We start from the raw sequence: 24,210 nt of genomic DNA on the forward strand, positions 1-24,210 counted from the left end.
TGCACTCTAAAAAATAAGTGAAATAACCAAAAAATGAACAGATTCTTAAATACAGAGAACTGGTGATTGTCACAGAGGAAGTGGATGGAGGGGATTGGTGATTAAGGGGATTAAGAGATACCAGTTTCCAGTTATAAAATAAATTCTAAGTCACAAAGATAAAAATAATATAGTCAATAATATTGTAATAACATTGTATAGTATCAGATGATGGTTACACTTAATGTCATTAGCACTGTGATTGATATATATATATATATATAAATTACCAAATCAGTATGCTGTACACGGGAAACACTGTATGTCAGTTATTCCTCAATAATTAAAAATACAAAGGATTATAAGAAAGTATTCATACTTAACACAACCAAAACATGGAAATTAGAAGAATTTTAGGACCTGAACCTAGAATTGGCTTTGGAATATAATCTGGGACTTTTTTTTCCACAAACATTGAGTGTTAAGTTCAATAAAATGTTTCAAAATTTGATTCTCTCTTCTGGTATTATTTAACATTAATTTACTTTTCTGTTTTATGACATGTCTGTTTTAATTAGGTGAATTTAAAAAATTACAATTATTGTTAAGATAAAGTATAATGAAAGTTATGATAATCCCAGAGGGTACTGGATATTGATGACAAAAGACCATAATGCAATGATGACATGAAAATTAGCTTGGTATTTGTAATTACTGTAAAAAGTGACATCTGTCCTTCATGCCCTATTCCAGATTATCTATAAGATAGTGAGTCAGAGGGGCGCCTGGGTGGCTCAGCAGGTTAAAGCCTCTGCCTTCGGCTCAGGTCATGATCCCAAGTCCTAGGATTGAGCCCCATAATCGGGCTCTCTGCTCAGCAGGAAGCCTGCTTCCTCCGCCCCCTTTCTCTCTGCCTGCCTCTCTGCCTACTTGTGATCTCTGTCTGGCAAATAAATAAAATCTTAAAAAAAAAATAAAAAGGTAGTGAGTCAGAAAGTGGGAATATAATAATGGTTATACTTAAAATATACCACCATCTCATGGACACCGAAACACTGGAATTATACATAATTGTACTGAATATGATGGATACACATTACAGAAATAATCACTTCCATTTTAAAAAAACTTGTGTATTATATATTTATACACAGAATTAAAATCCAATTGCTTTCAAAAGGAAAAGACAGTATGACTACATGTATCCTAAGTATGACAATTTAACTACATATAAGAAATATATAGAATTAAATTCCACTACAAGGATTGATAAACTCCACTCAAGCTTTTAAAGACTGAACTTCTGACTGTAGAAATTACTACCAAAGACATGATAAAATCTGCTATCACAAATAGGGCTAACTGTGGTAGTATCAAAGCTATTCTTAACCTAATGAAAATCTAAGTCACAGAAGATTATTAGTAAAACAAGTCAATAAATGTGAATAATATAATTAAAAAGCAATTTCTACGATGATCAAACTATCATTTAGATAAGTGATATAAAAACCAAAACCAACTATGGTACAATTCTGAGTACACTGAAGGGAAAAAAAAAATCAGCATGAGGAATTTTTCCCTAAGCAGTAGATACATTCTGTCCTATAGGAGAATGTATTTATTCTGACAAAGAATGTATTTAATTAGATGTGTATCTGCTTTGGGCCTCATATAATATGTCCCCAAGCCAAACTATTATTCTATTACATTTCGGTCCCAAAAAGAGCAATATATTATTATAAAATAATTCTAGGTTAGCAATAAAGGGCATGTGTGAACACAGGTAATTTAAAAGATACTAAGTCCAAAAAATTCCCTTGCCATTAAGTAAACAAGGTGAGAAGCCGTGAGAAAGTGAGCAGAAATAAAAACAAGGTGTATAAACCAAGCACTTACATATTTCAGTTACAAATGAAACAAACAAAATACTTCATTACCTTTATACAATTTCAGTTTTATAAAACTGATTTTTAAATGACATGCCAGGACAGAATAGAAAATTCTTAGTCCAAGTCTTTCTGGAGATGCAAAGCTCCATTACTATTTGATGTCAACCAAAAGGATACATTTTCAGAATTATCCTTTCAAATGTTTTTCCTTAAAATTTCCTGTGAGGATGTACATGGATGACTGCTTTTCCTCTGTACCTCAAGTTCTATGATAATTAATTCTCTTAACGATTTGTCGCTTTGTACAGGTCTATTCTCACTTACTCCAACTGTTCCTTATGAGCATTTTATATAAATCAACTTACATTTAAGATACATTAGAATGGTATGTTATTTAAAGGGATTACATTTATATCTGGTAAAACAAAGGCTCCTGTAAATTTACACTTAAGTAAAGGAAAGGCTCTCCTAAGAATATAACCACGTCATCATGTGTTGTATCACACATTATGCCTACTTAAAATAACCTTATATTCAACGATTACTATAAAACTCTACCTCCAGAAAACAGAACGTGGAAAAATACATATACTGTTGAGAAAGTATAATCCTAAAATATCTTATTCTTGGGAATATGTAATGAAAGTATTCTTGTAAAATACTGATTTTAAATTAAAGTGAGAATTTACTGGAGAAAATTTTACATACCTTGGACTTGAGGGAACCTCCCCAATTTTCATCCACAGACTTCAAGAATAGCTCCTGCATAAAGCTGCAAAAGGAAAAACAAGAATTTAAAAAACTGGTATCATTTTAAGATTTTATTTTGGGAAGGGTAAAAGAAAGTACGAGTGGGGGCGGGAAGGCAGAGAGGAAGGGTGAGAGTCTTTCAAGCAGACTTCACACTGGGCGCCTGAGAGCAGGGCTCAGTCTCAACCACCCTGAGATCATGACCAGGGCCCAAAATCAAGAGTTGGAAGCTTAAACAACTGAGCCACTCAGGTACCCCTGTTGTAATTTTAAAAATGTAGTTATTTCAGTTAAAACAAATATTAAACAGATAGAATCAAATGTTCAGAGCTGAAGAGAACTATGCAGTTCCATTCTGATAGACGAGGAAATGAGGCCCATGGATGTTAAATGATTGAGGAATTTAAGCCCTACTTAGTAAGAGATTGAAGGAGATGTCATTAGAAAGAATTTTTGTTAAAGATCTGAGAGAGACAGAGAGGAACAGAGACTGTGCACACCTGTGTGTGAGTGTGTGTGTGTTGGGGGGGGGCAGAGGCCCGAGGTGGGGCTCTATCTCACACACCATGAGATCATGACATCAGGACCTGAGTCACCCACACACCCCTCATTAAAAAGAATTTAAATGCAAATATTTTCCCTTAATGAATTCACTTAAAATGAATTAAATGATAAATATAGCTTTTCTAGCTATATAGGACCTGCACAATTTACAGTAAAAGCCCATTATAAAAAAAACTATAATGCAAAAATTTTATTACAATGAATTCAGCTGAAATGGATTCAATGGTATACATCACTTTTTTTCAGCTACATAGAGCCTGACCATTCTTTTTGTAGTGACATAGGGATGCTAGGGCTCTAAGAGAAGGAAGGCTATTATAAAAACATACTATATCCATTTTATTTATTGTTAGTCTTTACACTTTTTATTGTAGGTCTAAAAGCTGAAGATGGATTTTACTTTTAAGTTCTAAAATAGCATAAATATCCCATGTATTATGCAGGATGATTATTTTAAATACTTTGGAAAATACAAAAAAGTACAGAGTAGAAATTAGAAATTTACTTCATTTCCATTTATACCCAAGAGAGAATTTTTTTTTTAATCAGTTTGGAGATTCTCACCTAGATCAATAGTTCCTAAATTTCTGAGGGCCACTGATACTTTTGAGAATCTGATGAACTTTTGCTTTGAGGCTATTCATGGACTCTGAAACCACTGATGAATTTCAAATTAAGAACTCTGATGATCTCCAAAGATTCTCTGCAGCATTAACAATTTGATATTAGGGGGATTTAATTTTATGCAGTAAGCTGCTTTTTAGTTACTCTTGTTGGACAAGCCCACAGAATATCTTTAAAAAATCAGGTCATATTACCAATAAGATAATGAAAAGATGTTCAACATCACTAATCATTAGGAAAAAAGCAAATCAAAATCACAATGAGCTACCAACCATTTCACACTAGATAGGAGGGCTATGATTAAAAACAACAACACAGAAAACCAGTGGTGGTGAAGATGTGGAAAAATCAGAACCCTTGGGCACTGCTGCTGGTAAGGTAAAATAGTACAGGCACTACAGAAAGTAAAAAGGCAGTTCCTTAAAAAATTAAACATAGAATTATATGATTCAGCAATTCTACTTCTAGCCAGAAATTAGAGGCAACCCAAATATCTATTGGCCAATGAATGGATAAACAAAGGTGGTATATACATATAATGAAATATTGTCTTAAAGAGAAAATTATGACACATGCTTTAACATGCATGAATCTTGCAGACAGGAAATAAAACAATTACAAAAGGATAAATATTACATGATTCCACTTTCATGAGGTACTTAGAGCAGTCAAGGTGAGAGACAGAAAGTAAAACGGTGGTTGCCAGGGGCTGGGAGAGGGAAGAAGAGAAGCATTATATATTGAGAATGGAGTTTCAGTTTAGAAAGATGAAAAAATTCTGGAAGGACATGGACACTTAAAAATAGTTAAAATGGTGAAGCTTATGCTATATATATATTACCAGAATTAAGAAAGTTAAAAAAGCAGTAAGGCCATATTAAAATTTGGTTATTAGATTTAGCTTTTATTTGTAAGTCTGTGATCCCCTGGAAACTAAGTGGAGATTCCATTACCTTATATAATAGCATTTCTCTACAAAACTGTTTCCCAATATTCTCCATAACATGACATGTGGAAAATGGTTAACAACTTTATGAAGCTTAGAACTGGAGATGACTAGCTTGGTGGGCCCTGTGCATCCCAGTCCCTATTTGGCTGTTGCAAGGACTGAAGGAGTCTATATCCCAGCAGACTTCTAAGGCATTCATGGAAAGCACTTTTCTGTACAATAAAACAAATGGTTAAAAATACTAGAAACATGTTCAATGAACAGGCAGCTCTGATGTGACTTTGTCCAGAAAAACTTTCGTTGATTTCCTATCCTGCAGGTACTTTCTGCAGAGTTCCAGTTTTTTTCTTTCTTTCTTCTTAAAGATCTTATTTGACAGAAAGAGCGTGTGCACACGCTCACAAAAGCAGGGGAAGCAGCACAGGGAGAGGGAGAAGCAGGCTCTCTGCTGAGCACAGCCAGATGTGGGGCTTAATCCCCAGGATCCCTGGATCATGACCTGAGCTGAAGGCAGACTCTTAACTGACAAAGCCATCCAGGCACCCCAGAATTCTGTTCTTATAATGTGCTGTAAATATTCTGTAACTTAACTGTGGAAAGGAAATGTCTTATTTATCATAACTATCCCCAGAACTAGATACAAAGCTTCTCACTGTATGTGTGTTGGAGAGAATTACTCATTTAACAGAATTAAATACCTTTTTTTTTAAAAAAAAGATTTTATTTATTTGACAGACGGAGATCACAAGCAGGCAGAGAAGCAGGCCCAGAGAGAGGAGGAAGCAGGCTCCCTGCTGAGCAGAGAGCCTGATGTGGGGCTTGATCCCAGGACCCTGGGATCATGACCTGAGCCGAAAGCAGAGGCTTTAACCCACTGAGCCACCCAGGCGCCCCCGAATACCTCTTTTTTTGTTACATAACTTTAAAAATATTTCAAGTTCCTTTGACATACTTGTAGAGTTCATTGTACTTAGTTTCAGTGTAGGGTAAATAAAAAGAAAATTTATCTTAGAGTTGCCTAACATTATTAATAACAAATTCTAAAAGAATTAGTTAATTTTTAAAAATGATTTTATTTATCTATTTGACAGAAACAGAGTTAAGTAAGTGTGCGCAAGCAGGGGGAGCAACAGGCAGAGGGAGAGGGAAAAGCTCCCTGCTGAGCAGAGCCCAACTAGAGAGCCCAACATGGGGCTCAACCCCAGGACTCTGGGATCATGACCCGAGCTGAAGGCAGATGCTCAACTGACTAAGTCACCCGTTCCCCTAAAGGTATTAATTTGTGATGACACTTGGCATTTCACTTATGAATTTGTGGTGTTCATAGGAAAACACTGGTTTTTCATGTTGAGTAAGTAATTTTACTACAAATTCTGATAAATTTTCAGTGACATAATCATAAGCATCTTTGGCATTACACAAATTCAGGTAATATGTAACTTATAATAGGAATTCTCTAGGGCATAAAGGATTAAAGAATTTAAAAAGGTTAAACTTGGGGCGCCTGGGTGGCTCAGTGGGTTGAGCCTCTGCCTTCGGCTCGGGTCATGGTCCCAGGGTCCTGGGATCGAGCCCCGCATCGGGCTCTCTGCTCAGCGGGGAGCCTGCTTCCTCTTCTCTCTGCCTGCCTCTCTGCCTACTAGTGATTTCTCTCTCTGTCAAATAAATAAATAAAATCTTTAAAAAAAAAATAAAAATAAAAATAAAAAGGTTAAACTTGTAATTCCTTGACTTTCCCCCTTAGCATTCGGACTTTTTAAAGTAACATCACTGGCATAGAAAAAATGCTGACCTTCAACATTTGTAGATAGCTACCCAATGGAAGAGAAATAAAAAAAGTGATGTAACTTTTACAGAACAAGCTAATTTTTAAAATACCACGTTGGTAGGCCTCTTTTTTGTAGGCCTCAAGAAGCTCATTTGTACAATCTATCTCTAGACTCTAGGAGGTACTTATTCCATTATATTATAATAACCCAAATAACTTAAATGGAAATACATGGATACCTTTAGAAAAATATAAAAATGACATGCAAAGCTGCATTTTTCCCTTGGGAGTCCACACCTATTTCCCTATATAAGTTATGATTAATAGGTTTTCCTAAACTTTCTAAACAATTCTCCTGATGAGAAGCAAAAATATCAAACTACTTCAGCTCTGTAACTAATCTGCCTTATTAGTAACATGACTTTTGAATCCCCTAATTTTCACCTCATTTAAACTGGTGTTTATAACTGAAGTATAGGGAGGCCTGGGTGGCTCAGTGGGTTAAGCCGCTGCCTTCGGCTCAGGTCATGATCTCAGGGTCCTGGGATCGAGTCCCACATCGGGCTCTCTGCTCAGCAGGGAGCCTGCTTCCTCCTCTCTCTCTCTCTGCCTGCCTCTCTGCCTACTTGTGATCTCTCTCTCTGTCAAATAAATAAATAAAATCTTAAAAAAAAAAAAAATCTGAGGGAAAACAGAACAAAGTTTCTTCCAGAATTGTGATGAATAACAGAATTTGTTCACGTACCTAAAACAAAGAGACCTTCATAATCAAGAATTAGGACTATAATGATTAGACTTTCAACTGAAAACAAACACACCCATAGATATACCCCCTTCCCTATTAATAGTTACTGGTATGAATAATCCAGGGTCATCACCTGGGAACAATGTATTTAATTCTACTGATATTTAGGAACTATAATAGAATGAAAAGAAATAACCAGACACAACACCACCACATTTCCTGAGGTCAAAACATCCACAGAATTGGTAAAAATGATCCTGAGCTTGAGTATTTTTTTTTTCCTAAAGATTTTTTTCTATTAATTTGACAGAGAAAGAGAGAGAAAGAGAGACATCCCAAGGAAGCACAGTGGCAGGTAAAGGGAGCCGGAAAAGCAGGCTCCCTCCTGAGCAAAGATCCAATGTGGGACTTGACCCCAGAGCCCTGACATGAAGGCAGAGGCTGAACTGACTGAGCCACCTAGGTGCCCCCCTCAGCTTAAATACCTTAGTAAATAGTTTTTTTGTGTTTTTTAAAATTTTACTTATTTGTTTGACAGAGAGAGACACATAAGAGAGAGCACAAGGAGGGGGAGTGGGAGAGGAGAAGGAGGCTTCCCACTGAGCAGGAAGCCTAATGTGGGGCTCGATTCTAGGACCCTGGGATCACGACCTGAGCCGAAGGCAGACACTTAACAACTGAGTCACCCAGGTGCCCCTAGTTAGTAGTTTTAAAATAAAACCAACTAGCCCCTTGGTAAAAATATTTTAGAAAATGGCAAAGTAGTACTTAATAAAGATTTCATGGTCTTTCTGCTCCTAAATGTTTGAAAAATACAGCCCATTTCCCTCTTAATTTGAAGAACTGAGATCCAGACAAAAGTACAGTTCAACACCCAAATATTCAATAGTCTCTAAAAATACCACAGGGATGCTATTATATAGCAGCAAAGGCTGCTTTTTAAAAGAGAATTCAATTGTTAGTGTTATTACCACACCAATATTGAACATGATTATCTGTCACAAAAATGGGCAATTATGATCATCTTTAAGCAAGGCTGCAAATATCTGAAATAAAAAACAAAACAACTGGCACAAATTGCATTATGGTTGCTCTCTATTAAAACTAAAGGTAATCACCTCATATATACTAAGATACAAAAATAATATTGTAATAACGCAAAAGCCTAAATATCTAAAATACTAAGAGTGTCAATATGAAAGTAGAACAAAAGACACTAGGCTGTTGCAAACATTTTGATTTTTTGCCCACTTTTTGACAAGCACGCTATCAAGTTTAAAACTCATTACAGTACCCAGATGAGCTTTTAACACTTTTCTTCAAAAGGAAAACAGAAAACACAGTTTCTACCTATGAGGTATGCTTTTATGAAAAGTTATCCTCCTTACTGCCCCTTCTCCCATCCCCCACCATTGCACTAAGGGGCTACCTTGTAACTAGTTGAAGTCTACTGTAGCCTTCTTTCATTGAGGCTACCAGTTTCTCAAGGCATCTTCACTCACCCTTCCAACCCAGTTAATCCATAGATCCTGAAGGTTTTATTGCCTAAATCTTTTCAGATCTGTCCCTTCTCCATTTTTACTACCAATATGTTGGCTTAAGCCCTTTATCTTGCCTCTGGAAAACGGCAATGTAGGTTATTTTTCTGGCAACAGTATTCCCCTCTGTCCTACCAACTATCCATACTGATGACAAAATTCATTGAAATACAAATCTGATGCCAGTTGTTTATAATTTTTAAATTTTGTCCCCTGCCTACAGGATAGAGTCCAAACTTCTTTTCAAGACATACAGGCACTACTCTTCCTAACCAGCATCATCTATCATCATAACCAAGCTATTTGATTTATCTAAGGCGGCCATCTTTTTCATATCTTTGCCTTTTCAGTAAAGTTTCCTTTTGCCAGAGAGGACTTTCTCCTAATCATTTTCCAAGTTAGCATAAACAGCAACTTCTGGATAAGCAAGTGGTGGTATTTACCTCAACTGTCAAAAGGTAGTATGTCCTTCCTTCTGTGTGCTATCATGGCACCTGAGTATATTTTATTTACAACATACTTCTTAATTCTTTAAAGAAACCAATGCATCTGGAAATAACAAAGAAACTATACAGAAGGGTACAGAAGTAAAACTTTTCCTCTGCCCCCCACCTGCACTCAGTAACTTTTTAACTATTTTTAGTTCTTCTGTTGGTCACTTTTATAGTGATTAATGTGGTTGTATCTATAGTTCTGAATACATCAACTTTAAGGGACTATTAGACCTTGTCCTCTTTCCAACTTATATTTATTTTATTTCTAACTCTTTAAATGGGCACCTTCCTAATACTGGGTATTATGTTTTAGCCTAATAAAATATCCTGCCAACTGCATTCTACTTCGATGCCTATTTCTTCTACTTGACCCCTTGAGGACAGTGACTACTGTCTTACTTTGACATTCTCCAAGCCTACACCAAGAAGAAATATTTATTTTTTATTATTTTTTAAAGGACTTTATTATTATTATTTATTGAACAGAGAGCTAAAGAGCACAAGTAGGCAGAGCAGCGAGCAGAGGGAGAGGGAGAAGCAGGCTCTCTGCTCAGCAGAGAGCCTGATACGCGGCTCGATCCCAGGACCCTGCAATCATGACCTGAGCCGAAGGCAACTGCTTAGATGACTGAGCCACCTAGGTGCCCCAAGAAGAAATATTTAGTGTATAAACAAAGTTTATTTTGACTCTGAGATAGGTATACAATTGTAAGGCAGCCTGGTAACAGAACATGAATTACTTTAATGGTTTATTTCCTTTTAAAATATTGTAATCTGCAAATGTGATTAAAATGTTTTAATATGCTTAGACTCTTGATCCTAATTTATAAATACCAAAAAAACTGATTTTTTAAAATTAAAGACAGAGGAAATGCTAAAAAATACTAAAATATTAAAAATAAAAAAATACTAAAAAATTACTAAATACTAAAAAATACTAAAATACTACAAAATTAAATATTTTAGTTCAATTAAATAATTATACAAAATGTTTAAAACTTTTGTTACATAAATATGATACATATATTTATAACCATTTACTATCTGATGACTTTAGGTAAGATTCTATGTCTGAGACTCAATTAGAAAATGGGGATGATAATGGTACTTATTGCAGAGTTGTGAAGATTATATAAATTAATTCAGATAACGGACTTGCAACAGCACCCTTCATCTAGTAACAAATGTTAGTGGCTATTACGAAGTAAATATTTGTGTTGGTATGCAAGCCTTAGCAATTCTTTCAGTAAATTAGAACTGCTGCCAAACATTATTCACATCTTTAAAAAAAGCTCCTTAGTGACTAATGTTTTTATATTATAATTAGAATAATCTGTTTAAAATTTATATTTGTTTCCTTTGAAGAAATCAGTTCATGTATTGATGCTACAGACACACTACAAAAATGAAGCTATTTTAAGCAACTGTGAAATTTCTTTAGTAACTACAATTTCACGCACAGTTGGCTAAACCTCCATTTCATCCTTCTATATGTTTCACACACCAGTAGCATCTCTACCCATAGCAGATAGGTTAAAGCTTAACACATGCCACTTTCTTGAATAATGTTGCTTAAGCTGTCTTCTAAATTACTCTGAAACTGGCTACAGATTTTCCATGTAAATTGAATAGAAGTAAATGTTTTGATGTTCTTTTACCTGAATTATGAAATACTATGTGACTTATTTAAAAATGTCTGGGCCTTAAATAAGCCAAATTTGTTAATATATCCTCAAAAACACCAAGTAATGGGAGTCATTAATGTCTATTGTATACTGAAAAATAAAGATTAAGTAATTTAAAATAAAAACTATTGATGGAATTGTATTAACTAGAAATGCAAAAGAAACCTTCGAAAAGCCAGTCTGGTATTTTATATTTAACTCATTCATTTTCTTCCAGTAAGCCTGTGAAATAGGTATTCACATTTTCAAGATGAGAGACAGAATAGAGGTAAAAACTTGAGACTCTAGAGTGCCTGGGTAGCTCAATTGGTTATGAGTCTGCCTTTGGCTCAGGTCATGATCCCAGGGTGCTGGAACTGAGTCCTGCTCTAAGCTCCCTGCTCAGTATGGAGGCCTGCTTCTTCCTCTCCTTCTGCCCATCCCACCCACTCGTGTTCTATTTCAAATAAATAAAATCTTAAAAAAAAATGAAGTAAAAATAAAAACTTGGGAATCTGGAGTCAAAAAGACTTGAGATGAAGCCAGGTTATGGCACCTAATTGCTTAGGTAACTTTGGATAGATAACACCCTAGTTTCCTCTTCTGTTAAACAGGGATAGTAGTATTACATTATAGTTGTTGTAAGGATTAAATAATGTAGGTTAGATACTTTAGCATATAACCAAGGTACGATAAACACTCAAAGGTGAGCCAGTTAATTACTTAACAAAAATGAAGATTCCAAAGTAATTTGCTAACTCAAAGTCACAAAATTAGTAGCTAAGATAATAACTAAACTCTTTCAAAAACTTCAATAAACAGGAAAAAGGGGATAAACTTCTAATAAACTAAACCTATATTAATATTTCCTCTCTACTGTCTCTGGCTTGCTAGGAATGGACGTAAATCTGAAGGAAGAAAACGAGAATGCTACTATATGCTATACAAAGTGGACCAATTAGCATTAGTCTAATTCCAGTCAAGTAATGGAGTGGGAACTGGAAGGGATCTAACTATAGTCTTAAAATTATTTTATGCACTATTTAGGTCCACTCATTCAAATTTAGTGTAATACAATCATTACCAAAGATAAATATTTTTTACTTTCTAATATTATCTTAGTATATTTTTAAGTGAAAATAAAAGCACTCTATCAAATGTCTGAGCTGTTGAGCTATTTTCCAGAACCAGTAATGGTATAATTTGGTGATCTGTAGTCTAGGCTTCTACTTGTATCCTGTAAATGAGACCAAGATGTTCCAAAATTCAAATAAAAGAAATTTTAAAAGTCACTTTAAAGCTTTTCTCCTCCAAAATTTTCTTAACCTTTGAAATCTGTTACCATGTATTAGTTTACAAAGATAAGCAGCAGAGGTATGTTAGTAGGAAAATAACTGCAATTAGTTTGATAACTTGCTTTTTTTACAAAGTGATCATTTCTATATTACAAATATAATTTGATTTACTTTGCTATTTCTGCTTTCATAGAATATCATAGCCTTAAACTGATGTCATCTGAAACTTTGAAAACCAGTAATATATTTTATTCTAAACTTACTTTATAAATTTATTTTATTTTTTAAAAGGATTTTATTTAATTTGACAGAGAGAGAGAGACGCATGAACAAGCACAAGTAGGGGGAGCAGCAGAGACAGAGGGAGAAGCAGGCTCCCTGTTGAGCACAGAGCCCTATAAAGCGCTTGATCCCAGGGTCCTGGGATCATGACCTGAGCCGAAGGCAGATGCTTAAACAACTGAGCAACCCAAGCACTTCCTAAATTGACTTTAAAAAAAAGGGTCTCATTCAATTTCTGGAATAGGTTTGTCGTTAAGACAAAACTCCACTTTATCAATTTTTTTTGAGAGAGAGAGGGGACATGTGAGTGGAGTGGGTGGGAAGGGCAGAGGGAGAAAGAATTTTAAACAGGCTCCATGCCCAGCATGAGTTCAATGAGGGGCTCAGTCTCCTGACCCTGAGATCATGACCTGAGCCAAAATCAAGAGTCAGATGCTTACCAATGAGCCACCCAAGTGCCCTGGTTTTGAAATCGTTTTTTTTTTAGTAAAATCCTTTCTCTCCAAATGCAATTTTCATATGCATATTAAACTGATCAGAATGCTACATATTTTTAAAATTCATTTTTGTAGTATTTTTCTTTAATTTATTTCTGCATTTTGTTCCACATAAACAAGTAGTTGTGAATGGTGAAAAAGTTTTCATACTACTAATTCTGTTACCATATTTCTTCTTGTTCTTGATTCAAAAGAACAGCTCAAAAGTGGAGTAACAGAAAATTTTGTTCCAAATTTTTAAGACTGGGGAGTATAATAGTTCATGTTATATCTCTTACTTATTTTTTTAAAATCCACTTTGCCACTAGCAATTATTATTATTATGCTATTCTTGGGTCCTCTAAATTTTTCGTTTTTAATCAGTAAATCAGATACTACTACTAGCCCCACCTATTCACCTAGGATTTATTATACGCCAGGAACTATTCTAAGCAGTGTATACACATTAACTCGTTTAATCCTCATAACCACCCTATGAGATGTTAACTATTATTATCTCTAATTTATAAGTAAGGAAAAAGACAAAGAGTGATCAAGTAATTTGCCCAAGATTGTCAGCTGAGTAAAGGCTATTTTTTAAAAAAAGATTTTATTTATTCATTTGAAAGAGAGCAAGCAAGCACATGAGCAAGGGGCAGAGAGGCAGAGGGAGAAGCAGAGTCCTGACTGAGCCTGGGGCCCAACGTGGGGCTAAATACCAGGACTATGACCTGAGCCAAAGGAAGCCTCTTACCCATCTGAACCACCCAGGAGCCCCAAGACTTTCTGAACCTAGTTTGGTTCCAGAGCCTGTGCTCCTAACCACTACTCTAAATTCTCTCCTTACACAATCAAGAATTAATAAACAACAAATTAAGCTGAAATCACTTGCTTTTGGGTTCGTATTTTTGACTAATTCAGCTAACTCAATTTTTTTTTCTCTCCGAAGGTATGCTGGTTTCATCACTAGCCATCTTCAGGAAGATAACTCACAGATAAGGTAGGTGTAAATGCAAAAGAACAGGAAGTACTGAAAACCAACTAAATAACTGATAATTATTTAATTAAATAATAAATTAAAATATTTCAAAAGAAAATGGGAAGCAGTGGGACTATAAGGATCTTGATGAACTAAGGTCTTAAAGAGAACAGGTGCCATCTAAGGAAATAGGGGCAAACAATGAAGGAAAAATACAAAAATCCTATAATAACTATGTCCAGAAGAAGCTGAAATCATTAAGATATGAAAACCTTAAATGAATGAGAGGAAAAAAGCACAAGTTGCCTTAATCAAGTTCAAATACACAGAACTGCTAAGATTATAAAAAGATGAGAAAAACACCCATCTATTGAAATACTATAATCTTATAAATTTCAGATAACAGAAGTTAAAAAAATTCTTAATAGAAAAAAATTTGATTTATGCTTCTCCTCAGGAAAATTCCAAGAAACTTTTAATCTGATAGTGGTGTACTGTTTGAAAAAATACCTATTAAGGTTATAGCAGTCAGACCTCGATCTCAAAATCTGTGTTAAAAAATTAATTAATATCTCTTTTTAGATTTGGGATGCTTGCAGTATCTTTATAAATAAAATATACAAATCAGAGATCGACAGTTAGATGAACAGTTATAACAAGTATTATTCATCAGTAACTGCCAACAAAAAGACAAATCTTTTTATATTCAGCATAAGTGAAATATATGGACACATATACATATATATTTTTAAATTACCTTTTCTATGTCTACCAGTAGTTGATCAAGTTACTTACTCTCTGGCCTACAAACTTCCACTGGTTCCCATTCCCTCAAGAGAAAGTCCAGACCTCTTAGCATAGCTTGTAAGATTCACGATGTCCTGGTTCCTGCTTGTATTTCCCTTGCCACTTTGCACTCTTGGTCTATCTCCCGTATCCAGAGATGCCATTTTGACTCCCGTTTCTTCTACTCACCTGGGTGCATTTTCTATCAATTCTCAACCTAGATCTTACCTCTCCTAGGCTTTGTTCTCTTTACTCCTAGCACATCACACCTATCCCTCTAGCCTTACTTGCCTGCTTACCAGTCTATCTCCCCACCAGACTGACTGTAAGCTCCTTGAGGGTAGAGACTGCCCTTCAGTTTTTTTGTTTTGTTTTGTTTTGTTTAAGATAGATTTATTGATTGATTGAGCAGGGAGAGAGGGAGAGAGGGAGAGAGAAAATCTCAAGCCAACTCTGGAATGAGCGTGGAACCCGATTCAGGGCTTGATCTCAAGACCTAGATCATGACCTGAGATAAAATCAAGAGTTGGATGCTTAGCCGACTGAGCCACCCAGGTGCCCGATGCCCTTCAATTTTTGTATCAGCAATGCCTAGGTTGGTGCCTGGTATATAAAAAGCACTTGGTAAGTGTTTAATGGAAAAAAAAAATCACCGTTTCCAACTTATTCTTAGTAAAAACAGCCTCACTCAAGGACAAAAACTTATGAAATACTATATGCAAAGGCCAGGGATTCAGAAAGACACCATCTTAGACTTCAAAGAGCATAATTTTATGGAATGAGAAAAAAAGCGCAAAATAACAGATACAATATGGTGAAGGTAAGTGCATATCAAGGTCTTTTCAGTGCTTTGAGAATACAGACGTGTAGATAACATAACCTGGGAGTCCTATGGTAAGAGAGGTAAGGGAGCTGAAATTAGGGAAACCTTCCCAAAAGGGTAGACACTTGAGCTAAATCTTTAAAAAGATAGATCAAATAGTAGCTATTTACTCTAGTCACAGTAGGGTATGGGTAGGAGGGGAGAGTAACACGTATCTATGGGATTGCTTACCTAGTATCTGCTCTTCAGTGCTTCATCTCTCTGTACGCCAGTGCAATATTCCACATAGCTGCTGTGGCAGCCAATGGGCCTTGTATTATTCTCTATCTTGGCCAACAACTGGTTAGTGATCTAACCTGAGCTAGTAACAATCCCTGCCTAAAATATTTCAAAAATATCAATGAGAAAGAATTAATCCTTTTCTCATGGGAAAAGCTGAAAGATACAACATTTGGGAACTGGCAGTTACTATGTTGTCCCACCACAAGGAAAAAGTCAGTCAGTAGTGGAAAAAAAAAATGTTCCCTTCCTTTTCATCTTAAGATTTTATATATTAAGCTGAAGTTACTCATGCTATATATATAAAATACTTACTGTATAAAAGTAGCACCAAGATTTAAATATTTAAAGTCAAATATTTTTTTTCATTAGCTTACCTTTTTCCTTCCAATTACAAATCAGTACGCTCTATATAAATGGTATCTAGATACATAGTTATGAAGTAGTAAATTAACTTATCAAAAATTCTCATTCTAGCAGTATTTGTGATGCTTACTAGTAGGTCCTATATGAACAGAATGGGTAGGAGAGAAGGAGACCCAATAAAAATAATGGAGTACATATTTACGGAATAAGAGATTTAAAAGACATTTTCTGCTCTTAAGACTTTTTTTTATTTTTTTATTTTTTAAAAGATTTTATTTATTTATTTGACAGATAGAGATCACGAGGAGGCAGAGAGGCAGGCAGAGAGAGAGGGGAGGGGTAAGCAGGCTTGCTGCTGAGCAGAGAGCCCGATGCGGGACTCGATCTCAGGACCCTGGGATCACGACCCGAGCTGAAGGCAGAGGCCTTAACCCACTGAGCCACCCAGGCACCCTTAAGATTTTTTTTTAAAGCAAATTTTAAGCTTCTGGCTATCAAAGACTAACTTCAGCCTGTTAAGTGAGTAAGCATTACTAAAAATGATTAGCCTCATCTCTGGAAAAGCTTATAAACCATATCACTAAGAACCAAAGTGAATGATACTGGTTACACTTCTTTTTTTTTTTTTTAAAGACTTTATTTATTTCACAGAAGAGAGATCACTAGTAGGCAGAGAGGCAAGCAGAGAGAGAGGGGAGGAAGTAGGCTCCCTGCTGAGCAGAGAGCCTGATGCAGGGCTCGATCCCAGGACCCTGAGATCATGACCTGAGCTGAAGGCAGAGCCACCCAGGCGCCCCACACTTCTTAATTATATATAAATTCCTAAAACATTCCTGTACATAAAGTAATTTTCTCTTCTAAAGAATTTGTATTTACGATGATTTACACAGACACATACACACCGAGACATGTTTAAGTGCTTTTAATGTTTTTAATGTAAGGTACTAATCTATGCAGAATTTTACTTTTATTAAACTAAGACTAAATTAAACTATGATTTCAAAATTAAGCCTTAAGTCAGGGTTGAGATAGACAAAAATATTGCATATGTTACATATGCTCATGTACTAGTAGTCTAGACAGCAGTGCTACACACATTAAATCAAGTCTCACTTTTATACTTGAATGTGGTTTGCATCTAAATGGAGGCTTGTCCAACATGCCATACTCTGTATGCCCAGCAATATTTCTAAGGGTTTCTGACATGTTTTGGTTCTACCATTTACTGATTTTGTACAACACTATGCTAGCAAATGCTTAATGAGAAGTAAGCACATTGTAGAGATGAGGGGAAAGGTGTAAAGAAAAAACAATGGATACAGCATAAGTTATGTTAGGATACAGGCTCACTTGTACTTACAATTACTTCAGCTTCTAATTAGTTAGGCATATATTAACTGGTAGAGTATTTGCTGATGATTATTGCTGAGCTGTAAGTGCCGAGGATACCACACAGAGCTCAATTAATAATTAAAAGTGAACGGGAATATAATTTGAGAAGCATGTGATTTAAGATTGGTTGTATTAAAAGCATAACATAAAAATGGTATGCTATGAAGGATTACTGAGAAAGGGTAGGAAGTAAAAAAAAAAGCTTTTATATGTACCTGGTTTATAATTTAGGAGTATTTGATACCACTTAAAGGAGAGAGCTTCTCAATTTAGCCTAATTATAAGACAAGGAGTGTGATAAACACTGTTTATTATTATAAAACACCCCTTGTTATTAAATTCTTTTAAGTTTGGTGTCTCAGGAAATAATCATTGTTGATTAAGTAGTATGGACCATAGAATAACAGCATTATGATTAGAAGATGACATACAGATTCCTCTGGCAATTTGTCCCACATGAATATCTCTAAATAAATAAATAAATAAATAAATCAAGAGGGAAGGGTCTTACTAAATTAGTTAAGTCATACATCTTAAATCTATTTAAAATCAAGTTTTTAAAACTTGTTTAGATAACCTTACATGCAATGAAAACTAATTCATATACATAGAAACTTTTTTTTTAAAGATTTATTTCTTTGACAGAGTGCGAGTGAGAGAGCACAAGCAGGGGGACTGGGAGAGGGGGAAGCAGGCTCCCTACTGAGTTGGGAGCCCAATGCAGGGCTTGATCCCAAGACCCCAGGATTATGACCTGAGTCAAAGGCAGACGCTTAACCGACTGAGCCACCCAGCCACCCCTAAAAATCTTCTAAATGTGAAAATGTATCAACAGTATATGTGAACCAAGAAAACGAAAAAACACGGAAGACTTAGGAGACATCCTGGGACAGGAGGAATTTCAGGTTCATAACTGAGGAACTGAATATTAAATTTTGGTTAAATATTAACACTTTTAAAGGTTTGCTTCTTCTTCTTCTTCTTTTTTTTTTTTTTTAAAGATTTTATTTATTTATTTGACAGACAGGGATCACAAGTAGGCAGAGGCAGGCAATGAGTGAGAGGAGGAATCAGGCTCCCCACTGAGCAGAGAGCCCAATTAGGGGCTCGATCCCAGGACCCTGGGACCATGACCTGAGCCGAAGGCAGAGGCTTTAACCCAATGAGTCACCCAGACGCCCGGTAAAACGATACTTGGTGTTATAAATAAGCCTTTACTACCTAGCAAGAATACAATTACAGAAAGCTTTACAAACTGTTAACACCTTGAAACAGAATTCAGTATGTACAAGTGAAAGAGAATGTGAAAAGGAAACCTAACAGAGATGCTAACTCTTTTTCTCATTCCAAACACAGGGGACTCACTGACTCAATTTTATCTGGCTTATATAAATGATCTTTTCAGGCTACTTCTTCATTTAAAAAAGTATAGAGGCTTTTATGAAAAAATTTAAGAACTGAGTAAGTTAACTATTAATTTGAACAATGGGACAAAATGGTAGATTTTATTGGACAGTCAGAACTACCTATCCTTAGCTGTTTTCATGTGTTAAAGATGAGATTAGCTGTCTATTAATATTAGTAACAGCCATGTAAGTTAACAGACCATATTCTTTGTTAACTAGATAAAAAGTTTATTTATCACCTAGAATTATGTGCCAGGTAGTAGGTGCTATACTTTCCTTTTTTTTAAAAAAGATGTTATTTATCTGGCAGAGAGAGAGAGAGAGGGAGAACATGCACGCATGAGAGAGAAAGCACAAGAGGGGTGGGGGGCATAGGGAGAAGTAGACTCCTTCATGAGCAGGGAGCCTGATGCAGTGCTTGATCCCAGGACCCCTGGGATCATGACCTGAGCTGAAGGCAGACGCTTACCCTACTGAACCACCCAGGCACTGTAGGTGCTATACTTTCATCTCAAATTTCACTGTAAGACTGAGTTCTTATTACAAATGAATAGAAGCATCTTCATGTGGCCAGAAGGATCCAAGCATGCTATAGTAATTTTGTAACTCCTCTGCTAAACCATGGTAGAATGGGGTCCTGGTAATATAAACCCTAACTTTTCCTACCTAGTTGCTTTAATTGGTCTAGTGGCCCAGAAAGAAATCAGTTGACTTTCTAAAACTACAAAATGTAAAAGCTAGGGATTTTATATTTAAGTTGATTAGGCAATTCAACATTTCACCATATATTAAGCACACCAACTAATGGAAGAGAGATACTAGAAAACAATACCTTTTTAGTTTCAAATTGTGCTTCTTCCTGACAGCATCCTCTACAGTCAGGATCCAACTGAAGCAGGTTAAACTGTCCAAGAAGATCACAAGAGCTGCAGAGCAAGTTGCTGGAGAAGCCCAACTCTCTGCAAGCCTCTGATGAAAACTCTGCCCCGAACGCAGACACCTGAAAATAAACAAAATGAGAAATAAAACATTATTCTATATTTATATTGGAAAACAATAATTCTTACATCAAACAGATTGAGGTAAGATGAATAAAATGACTTATGCAACCAATCAGAACAATCAGCAAAATCAGGCTTTCAAAAATATCTGTTCTCTTCCCTTATCCATTCTCTCATGCATCTCAGTGAATACAGTATACCTTCATTTAAGGTCAATCCCTCTACCTGTGGTTTGGGGCTTATCTTCTGCACTTCCATAGGGATTTAATTTAATTGGTAAAACTCAATTCTTCAGCCCATTCAAGCCTTACGGTTTTAATTGCTCTCCCCACGTTCTGTCATCTCTGAATTGTTACTATAGTCTAGCTTCCAACCCTACCACTCAACTAAACTTGCCAAAAATCACTAAATACAAAGGTATTCAAAAGGCTCCAGCTGTTCTTCCCATTGCCTGTCCTCCTTCTTAAGTGCTGCTGTTTCCCATTTCTATTTCTGGCTCTCTTTTTGCTTTACATATTTTCTATAGATGACTGCATCTTCCCCAAGGCTTCAAATACCTACTTACTGAGAACTCCTGAGTCTTTTACTTGAGTGTCAAACTTCCAAAGCCAACAGTCTAACTGACCTCATTTATATTATATGTTCCACTGGCATAGCAAATTCAAGATCTCTAACACTGAAACTTATCTTTTCTGCTTAAATCTATTCCTCCCAATGTACTTAATAACTTAGTAAAATGGCGCTATTTTCCCGGACCATCTGGTTGCCCAGGCCAGCCATCCTAGATTCTATATTTTCTGCCATTCTTATAAACAATTAATTAACAAGCCTTGACAATTATGTTTCTTAAAGAGCTTTCAAATCATCTCTTGCCTCAGTGGCTTAAAAGGTCATTGCCAGTCCTACCTTTATTAACTTCTCCAATCCCATTCTACTTTTCAACTATAATGAATTCCTGAAAGAATAAAATTCCTATTCATACATTTGCTCATACTTTTCCTACATCTAAGGCTCCTTTTCACCTTCTTAATTTCAACTTATTTCCAAGAACCTGATCAGTATCAATCTTCAGTAAGCCCTCTGGGGCAGTGGGGGCGGAGAGTCAGATCCTAATTTTTAGCCATAGTGCTTTTAGAGAAATAAATTTGTGCACAGTTCTAAGACAGCATCACTCATGACACTACTATGTAAATGTAGAGTTGTTTGATTCCCTAGTACTGCGAACTCTTTTGACGCCAAGCATTAAACTATTATTACTCTGTTTTTAAAGCACCTGTGCTAATTCTCATGCGTGCTGAACAAATGAACTGGTGAAAACTACAGCCTCAAGTAGGAGGAATTTCAGATTGTTTGAATGGAATTGGCTGATCGTTTAGATCAAGGGTATGCAAACTTTATGTAGAGGGCCAGATAGTAACTATGCTAGGCTTTGGTGGCTAAATGTCTTTTTGTTTTTTGAAAAAATTTTTTTTCAGTATTCCAAAATTCATTGTTTATGCACCACACCCAGTGCTCCATGCAATACGTGCTCTCCATAATACCCACCACCAGGCTCACCCCCCCTCCCCAATCCTCAGTTCTGTTGCAAATACTCAACTCAGGTACAAAGCACAAAAGCAGCACAGACAAAAGTAAGGGAGTGGGTATCTTCCAATAAAACTTCACATAAATAGGGCCAGCTGGACTTGGCCCACCAGTAATAGTTTGTCAAACCTTCTTCAGGATGAACAAGGTAGATAAAAACCCAAGGGCATTTGCCAATGTGAAAAACCAAGGAGTTCTGGCACACTCTCCCAAAATGTTGATTATCCCATTGGTCTTGTGCCAGCCAGTCAATACCCTAATTTGATACCTTATACATCTTTCATTTCACCTGAGTAATAATGTGGAATGTATGTAATATTCAAAATAGATTGCAGCCCTGTGGGAGGCACTGAAGACACATGCTTCTGTACTAGTATTTTGAGTAATTTCTTGATTAGTAAAGTGGTATGCTTGACCTATTTCACAGGTTAATTTGTATTTTCCACAGATGGCCACACCAATATATATACATCACCCCACGTGGTGTTCTTACAATGTGACTGGCACTTTTCTACTGAGAAGTTTATTTTCCCTTCCCTTGAATCTGGGCAGGGGCTTGTGACTGATTCTGACCAACAGAGTACAAAAGAAGGAATACTCTGTGGTTTTTGAGGGTAGGTCATAAAAAAGGAAACAGCCTCTGCATGGTCAGTACTCCTACACACTGTGTCTTTGCCTCTCCCAGAATACTCAACTTTGGAACTTAGCCACCATGCTGTAAGGTAACCTAAATCAGAGGAACAATATGGAGAGTCCCAGGTAGAGAGCAATTGAAGCCCCCAGCTGACAACCATCATTAATTAGACGTATGAATAAAGAACTTCAAATTTCAGACCTTTCATCAGAGACGCCATGGAACACATAACTCACCCTGCTGTAACCTGTCTGAATTGCAGACCCACAGAATCTAAAAGCAAAATAATTGTTTTATACCAATAAAGTTTATGGTGATTTTTCAACCATGGTAACTAACAAAGGCAATAAAAGTGAAATCACTTTGAAATCATGAACTTGTTAACAAATATAAGAAATTTTTATTGCCAAAGCACATTTTACAAAACAAAAATTTCAAGTGAATGATCATGCAGTCATATTATTGGTGTTATTATGGCATTTACTGCGCACCTATGGACAGGTGGCATAAATATGCAAAATGTGTTTTTGGAGTCTGATGACATCTTGATTCAAATGCTAGCACACAGCAATCTTACTTCTGAAATTCTGAATAGGAATAATTGTGATTTATCTAGCAGTTTTGAGGATTAAAGGAGAAAAAGTGAATGAAGCATCTAGTTTTCTACCCAGGACACAGTGGGTTCCTGACAGATGTTTGCATTACTCACTTTCTAGTACTCTTAAAAACCCTCTTAAGAAATACAAAACACTACTTATGTTTTAATTATTAGACATGGAATACAGGAGAAGTGTAGTGGAGATACAAGGTTTACTTGAGTTTCATGAGTGAATTACTTCTTTCTAGCTCTTCTACCATTAGTTTTACAGACTCAAGGCTTTGTTTTTGGGGGAAGAGGAGAGGCAGAGATGGGGTGGCCAGAGAATCTCAAGTAGGCTTGATGCCCAGCACAAGCCTGACGTGGGGCTCTATCTCACAACCCTGAATCATGACCTGAATTGAAATCAAGATGCTTAACCAACTGAGCCACCCAGGTGCCCTGCTCTGAGGGATTTTAGTGAACAAATACATATGAGGCACATTATGAAAAAAAAAAAAAAAACCACTAAAATAAGGTCTCTGTATTCCCTTTAGCTATATTCTTGGCATAGGAGCAGGGGGAGTGGAGGGATACAAACACACAAAGTATGATACTGTTAAAATTGTGTATCTGTGTAATAGAGTATAAGGTATGATGATAGAATATGCAAGGGAGAGAGTATATCTGAATCTGCATATCTGGAGGTGGTATGTAAATTAAGCTTTGCCTTTTATCTAAACACTTGAGGCCTGGTTGAGGAAGAACATGGTATGTGAGACAGGCTAATAAAAAAAAAGACCCCAATTCTTCACCTTATCTTTTGGCTCTTACAGCAGCGGTAAGTTCTGGGACTTAAGCCTGGCTCAACAAATAAGTATCAAGTGAAACAGGCCTTGTTAAGGAATGTTCAGGAGAACAGACTTCACCTTAAAATCAACAGGGATCCACTGAAGAATTATAATAAAGTTTGAAAAAGATGACTGTGGATGCACTGTAGAGCTTGGATTAGAAGGGAAGAAAATGAAATATGGAACCCAGTTTAAGGAAACTGTTGGGGGAATTCCAGGCAAGCAAAAATGGTGGTCAGAATTTAGGTAGTGCCTGTGGACATAGAATTAAGTGGACTGGCTTGGAGATTTTCAAGGGTTTAATGACTAATTGGATTCAGAGAGTGAAAAAGAATTTAAAAAAGACTACTTGCTGGCTTGGGCAACTGGGAAACTTACAAAGCCAACCATTTAGGTTCTGATAGTTAGAAGAGTGAACTAGAAGGCTATTAATGCTAATGAGAGATGTTGTGGCCCGAATGAGGGATTAACATTAAGTGCATGGATCTGAGTGATATTTAGAAAGTAAAATAAAA

At 36.1% G+C, this 24,210-nt stretch overlaps 1 protein-coding gene across 2 annotated transcripts in view; it reads right to left on the bottom strand.

Annotated features, from left to right (window-relative positions):
- The window catches only part of SELENOF (selenoprotein F), a 50,079-nt gene that overhangs the window by 23,698 nt on the left and 2,171 nt on the right, over window positions 1-24,210 (bottom strand). For both annotated transcript variants that reach the window (XM_059138497.1, XM_059138498.1), the window contains exons 2-3: window positions 19,881-20,048; window positions 2,577-2,640 (exon numbers count right to left, since the gene is read on the bottom strand). In XM_059138497.1, coding sequence (XP_058994480.1) covers window positions 2,577-2,640; window positions 19,881-20,048 — 232 coding nt within the window. The remainder of the gene's footprint in view (window positions 1-2,576; window positions 2,641-19,880; window positions 20,049-24,210) is intronic.

Source organism: Mustela lutreola, chromosome 10 (assembly GCF_030435805.1).
Source record: "Mustela lutreola isolate mMusLut2 chromosome 10, mMusLut2.pri, whole genome shotgun sequence".
NCBI lineage: Eukaryota > Metazoa > Chordata > Mammalia > Carnivora > Mustelidae > Mustela > Mustela lutreola.